The 6,501-nt window shown below is 49.3% G+C and overlaps 1 protein-coding gene across 2 annotated transcripts in view; it reads left to right on the forward strand.

Annotated features, from left to right (window-relative positions):
• Positions 1 to 221: 221 nt before the first annotated feature.
• Positions 222 to 6,501, forward strand: part of prox1a (prospero homeobox 1a) — a 101,528-nt gene continuing 95,248 nt past the window's right edge. The window contains exons 1-4 of one of the 2 annotated variants that reach the window (XM_061985336.1): positions 222 to 345; positions 2,577 to 2,968; positions 3,047 to 3,643; positions 4,798 to 6,048. In XM_061985336.1, the coding sequence (XP_061841320.1) occupies positions 2,630 to 2,968; positions 3,047 to 3,643; positions 4,798 to 6,048 (2,187 nt within the window). In that variant the 5' untranslated portion in view covers positions 222 to 345; positions 2,577 to 2,629. Of the gene's footprint in view, positions 346 to 1,274; positions 1,529 to 2,576; positions 2,969 to 3,046; positions 3,644 to 4,797; positions 6,049 to 6,501 lie in introns of those variants that run through there. The other variant, XM_061985334.1, reaches the window with a different exon arrangement.

Here is a 6,501-nt window from a genome sequence, read left to right on the forward strand (position 1 = left end):
CACATTCATGTTGGCCTCCACATATTTTTCCTTACACTTACAAGTTGTAATACCTCCAGATATAATAACCCCTCAAGTTACCACTCACACACACACAATCCCCCCGCGTAAAAGTGTTCCACGTCCCCTTGCGGCGAATAGACCCTCCGTTTGTGCGCGTCATGGGTGCGTGTGCGTGCGCGCAATGGACCTCACGAATCCATGCCAAATAATTGTGTGCGAGATCATTAGGACGAAGAGGCCCACTTGGAGCTGCATGCAAGGACGACCTGCACGGCACGGAACTCCTCCGTGGGGCGTGGGGAATATACAATGTGTCTACATTTCCATGCGCTTGGACAATCGGTAGGAAATGTATGGATGGATGGAAGATAAATAACACTGATATCAAAAGAGCGCAGTTTTCTTGCGTGTGTGCACAGTGAATTGTATTTATATAGCACTTTTTCTCTAGTGACTGAAAGCACTTTTACATAGTGAAACCCAGAATAAACCGGCGTGGGTGGCACTGGGAGCAGGTGGGTAAAGTGTCTTGCCCGAAGACACAACGGCAGTGACAAGCGGGGATCGAACCTGGAGCCCTCAAGTTGCTGGCACGGCCACTTTACCAACCGAGCTACACGGCACAAATCCACGAGAAAAAAAGAAAGAAAAAAAAAAGAAAAAAAAGCGCATATGTAGTGTGAGTTTTCCCAATTTATTTATAATAACCTTATTTTCCACTAACTTTGTGAAACTTGCGTGACTTTTTGAGCGTCTTCAACGCCCTCCTCTGACGTCATCAAAGTGAGTGCGTAAAATAAAGACTTTTTTTGTATATTTAGCCCACATTTTTCTACGCTCTTTTCACTATCAATTAACGCGAAAGTTAATTGATAGACGTTCATATTACGCACGGAGTGTTTTTTTGTTGTTGTTGCGTGTATTATAAAAATAACGGCACGGACGTGTATTTAATTCTTAATAAATACATTTTGAATCGCCTCATGACATATTGCAATATGATAACGTCCTTCCTATTATTTTAATTTTGGTGAAAAATGTGGGCTAAATAAACAAACAAAAAAAAGTCATTATTTTACGCACTCACTCGTCCTATCGTCCAGGGCCGCTCCGAAGCGCGTCTCTCCGGGGGGGCTCCTCTCTTAAATAAATTAAAAAAAAAAAAAAGTCTGGCCCGTCCCGGTGCTTCGTCCTTATTGGTCAGGTGGGGGCGTTGCCCCCACGTGACGCGGCGTCTTAAGCGTGTACTTCCACGCGCGTCTCGGCGCTGCTTTCTTGAGCTTGGAAGTCTTCTCGTCGGAGAGCGGAAAGTGTGCGGACAGGCCGGGTGCGCGCTCGTCATCATTTGGAGGAGGCGACGCGCGCTCTATCTATCTCTCCCACGCGCGTATACGCACCCACGCACGCAGCCGGCGCGCACGCTCTCACACGCCCCGAGACGCTCTTGGTCGCCGCAGTCAATCACCGGCACCGACCTGCACGGATCTTTTTGTCTTCTTTTTTTCCACCCCCACCGCGAAGACGCGTGAGTACAAACTGTGCGCGGGTGTTGTTGATTTTGTTGTTGTTGTTGTTGTGTAAAGTCCGGCCATATGTCGGTTTATATTTGGCCTGACGCTAACTTGTACGTTTATTTTGGAAGAACGTTCCAAACTATTTCTCCTGGCATGTCGAAATGTGCGCGCCTCCGACGCGCAGACGACATGGAGAATCACGGCTGAACTTTAACGGTCCTGTCAAGTTTTAAAAAGGAGGGGAACACTCTGGAAATGGTATTTTGAGGCGCAAAATAATAAAAAAAAAAGTTGTTGTTTTTAGCCAAATGTGCTTTAAGTAATGTTAAATAGTTGACAAGGAGTGTCCTGTTGGTTTATTTAAAAATAAACAAAGACATATATTTTTTTTTGTAATTTAACATTAAAATAAGTATTTATTGAGTAAATACGTGTTGGTGCTGCAAAGAGGATGATGGATGATGGATGGAAGAACAATTTTAGATATTTGACTCACACAGACACACAACTTTTGCATCTGATTTGACTTAATTAAACAAAAAGCAAAGACATGGTGCAATTCTCATTTGTGTGTGTGTGTGTGTGTGTGTGTGTGTGTGTGTGGGGGGGTTAGTTTGGAGGATCCTGTGAACGCAACAATAAAGTGTATGCATTTATGAGTTTGTTTGTAAATTGGGACACACGTGTCCTTAAACATATTTTCACTTTTTAAACGCCAAATTAATTGCCTGGAAAGTTCCTTCTAGTGTGGACAGGATAAAAGTGTTTGCTTATTCACGCATTTATTTTATTTTTCTGCATTTTTCTATTCAAATCAACTCTTCATTGATGCACAAATTCCTTTAAAAAATATTATTTTTACACAATTCAAAAGCACCTCACTAAGCACTTTTTTTTTTTATGTTTGTCAAATGCTTGAATGTACAATAGTTTGAAGATATGGACTTCATGTTTAAAATTCTGCCAGTCAAGTGGACAAATGTACTAAAACGGTAATAACTCTGATTTAAAATTCTTCAACTAGACCGTAATTAATTTTTATTGTGTGTGTGTGTGTAGTTGCAGTGCCCCTTATCCAACCCACGGTCATGTCGGTTTAGCTGCCCTGCGGGATGCCTGATCATGACAGCGCCGCGCTCCTAACCAAACAGACCAAGCGTAGACGCGTGGACATCGGGGTGAAAAGGACCGTGGGCGGCGTGACCGGGATCCTGCTCGACAGCATGAACCTGCAGTCGCACAGCCCCGATCGGGACGGGGACCTCTCGCTGGTCGCCCGCGGCCACGGCGGCGGCAACGGCGACGGGGAGAAATCCAACGTTCTGAGGAAGCTGCTGAAAAGGGCCAACTCGTACGAGGACACCATGATGCCTTTCCCCGGGGCGACTATTATCTCGCAGCTTCTTAAGAGCAACATGGGAAAGAATGGCGGGAGTGACTCCGGCTTTCAGGTTCTTGTTTATTTTCATGATTTTCTTGTTCATAAATCCGTCATTTGTTACTTAAAGTATGCTTGTTGTGCTTTTCAGGGCAGTGGAGCTCTGTCCAGTGGGGGCTCTGAGATCCAGGCCGAGGATGGCTGCAGCAACGCCTCCTCCCAAGACCGGGACAGTCCGTCCAACTGCATTTCCCCCGGACCCTCTCTCCCTTTGGCTCCGCCCTCTTTCGGGCGACCGACTTCCAACCTCAGTTCCCATACTACTGTTCAGCCGCTCTCCATTACGTCATTTGACTTTGACAGGCTGTCAGATGAGCACCTTCGAGCGAAACGGGCCCGGGTGGAAAACATCATCCGTGGCATGAGTCACTCCCCGCTGGTCCAGCCCAGCATTGCCGGGAACCACGGCAAAGAAACCAACTTCGACAATGAGAGGTGCAGAAACGGCGGTACTAACGAGCACAGAGGCATCAGTCACGGCCACAGCCGAAGCGACTGCGCCTCTTCCCTTCTCAGCTCTCCAGGTTCACGAGCTGGCGGGGTTAGCGCCGGCGAGGTCTACCGGGAGAACAAAAGGAAGCAGCGCCTGCCTCAACAGCAGCAAAGCTTCCCGCAGCTGGTGTGTTCCAGGCAGGAGCAGCGACAAGAGGAGAGGAGACAGCTGAAACTGCAGCTGGAAGACATGCAGGTGGGTCACCAAGGATCTTTGGCGTTCACACATTGCTGGTTTAGATGGCGGTTCTTAAACCGCCGTGAACTGTGCCCCAACCATGGCAGAAACACTTGCTCAACACGTTTTGAACACGGCGCCAAGGCAGATTGGTGCATTAGTTACCATGTTCATTTCGGGAAAGTCCCGGAGGTCAATGTGACTGCCGAATTATGTCTGTGATAACAAGATATTTTTACGACTCTCGGGGTGCAAATGCGGAGGCTGCCGTTCTTTACACAGTGAAAGGTGTTTTGAATACGGTCCATTTCAAACCGTCAAGATCGTCTACCATGAATTGATTTATGGTAGACACCCTTTAAGACTTACAATAAATAAACATTCTCTGTTCTATCTTGTTTAGAAGCAACTGCGCCAACTCCAGGAGAAGTTCTATCAGATCTATGACTCCAAGTTGAAAAACTTATTCGGGTGTTACCATTTAGTGGTCAATTGTACGGAATATGTACTGTACTGTGCAATCTACTAATAAAAGCTTCAATCAATCAATCAATCAATCAATCAATGGGGCGGTTGTCAGGGTTCATGGCGAATTGACCAGGGTTAGAAATTAAAAAGTTAAAGTACCACTGATAATCACACACAAACACTAGGTGTGGTGAAAGTACCCTCTGCAGTTGACCCATCCACTTGTTCCACCCCCTGGGAGGTGAGGTGGCCACGTTTGGGAATCATTTTGGTGATTTGACCCCCAATTCCAACTTTTGATGCTGAGTGCCAAGCAGGGAGGTAATGAGTACCATTTTTTATAGTCTTTGGTATAACTCGGCCGGGGTTTGAATTTACGACCTATCGATCTCAGGGCGGACACTCTAACCACTAGGCCACTGAGCAGGGTTGTGTGCGGTGTCACACGATCTTTGGCGAGGACCGTATCCGATCTGATTTTGGTGATTTAACCCCCAATTCCAACCCTTGATGTTGAGTGCCAAGCAGGGAGGTAACTGGTCCCATTTTTATAGTCTTTGGTATGACTCGGCCGGGGTGTGAACTCACGACTTACCGATCTCAGGGCGAACACTCTAACCGCCATGAACCGCTATCTTAACCGGCAATGCGAACACCCCTTAAGACTTACAATAAATAAACATTTTCTGTTCTATCTTGTTTAGAAGCAACTGCGCCAACTCCAGGAGAAGTTCTATCAGATCTATGACTCTGAGACCGAAGAAGAGGAGGAGATCCACGACGGTGGCGAGGGGGACCGAGGCGGTGAGAGGGATGAGGATGGTAACCTGTCTGAGGACAGTATTCGCTCTGATGGTCTAGAGGAGAGGCACAGAGACAGAGGGCGCCGCCGCCATGATGAACTGTCCGAACTGGACCCGGGCCTGTTCCTGGACCGGGCCAGAGCCCTACTTAGACAGCAGGCCTTGATGGATGGCGAAATGGTGGACGACGTGGAAGGGAGGTCGCAGGAGGAGGAAGAGGAGATGAATGCGGAGAGGATGGTGAAGAGGAAAGGAGGGAGACAGTTAGCGGAGACGCTGAAGCAAGAGCTCAACTGTGCCGTCTCGCAGGTTGTTGACACCGTCGTCAAGGGGTTCTCATCGCCCAAGCAGGCCGTCAGCCATCATCATGGCTGTCACAGTAGCACCCCAGCTGCCCCATCCTCTTCCTCCAATTCATCCTCCTCCTGTCCGCCGCTCTTTGGGCCTCTCCCCTCCCTCACCCCGGATTCCCGTTTCGGTGGCGGCGCATTGGCCCTGAGTCTCAACGGGGACGGCAGCCCCACCTCCAACTACCACTCGTCCAATCAGAGGCTCCACTGTTTCGGAGACATCATCGCTCCCAGCCCGCTGGATTCCTTCAACGGTCTAAGCGGCAGATTAAGCAGCGTGCCAACTCCCAACGACCAAACCGAGGCGTTGCCGCTAGTGGTCCGCAAGAGCGGTGGCGGCGGCGGCGGCGGCAGCGGCTGTGAGGAAAACGGCAACCCATCTCTACCTCCTCCTCCACCTCCACACCATCCCTCTCTCCACCCATCCTCCCTCACAGCCACTCTCGGCTTCAGCCCTCCGTCCTTTCGCCATCCGTTCCCCCTCCCGCTTATGGGCTACCCCTTTCACAGCCCTCTGGGATCGCACGGGGGTGGAGCCGGGTACACCACAGGGCCCAAGGACCACCACCACCACCACCACCACCACATTCGCTCCTCCCCAGATTCCATGGACATGACCCGAGAAACTCTAAGCCTGAGAACCAAAATGGCCACTCTAGGAGGAGGGCACCTCGGTCACCACCACAACAGGCAGAGTTCCCCGAGCCAACACGGCCCTGAAAGCTTGTCGCTGTCCCTCATCAAGTCCGAGTGCGGTGACCTGGCGGACATGGCCGACATCTCACCTTATTCAAGCAGCACCGTATCCTTGTTTTCTGACTGTGTGTGTGTGTGTAAGGTTGAGTGTGCACCATACTTGCCACCCTTGAGACCTCCGAATTCGGGAGATTGGGGGGTTGAGGTGGGCGGAGTAGGGGTGGGCGGGGCCGTAACTCTATTGTACTTGCTGCTTACTTAAAAAAGTAGCCTTTGAGTAGCCTTAGTTCTGCCATTTGAGTACTGGCGAGCCCATAATACTGGGGTGCGTTGCCGCCGCCTTGTGCTTCTCTGACCATTACTACTTGCCGTGGTTTTGAAGCAATGCATGATGGGAATCCGGATGTTGTATGTCAGTGTATTAACGTGCCGGCTGGAATAAACACACGCTGAGAAATAGCTCCGTGCCTGCCTACTTTATGGGTTATAGATAAACCTATGGAGAACGGAGACATATATAGTAGTCTCCTTTTCAGGTGAGAGAGGACGCTAAAGGCAG

Source organism: Nerophis lumbriciformis, linkage group LG23 (assembly GCF_033978685.3).
Source record: "Nerophis lumbriciformis linkage group LG23, RoL_Nlum_v2.1, whole genome shotgun sequence".
Taxonomy (NCBI): Eukaryota; Metazoa; Chordata; class Actinopteri; order Syngnathiformes; family Syngnathidae; genus Nerophis; species Nerophis lumbriciformis.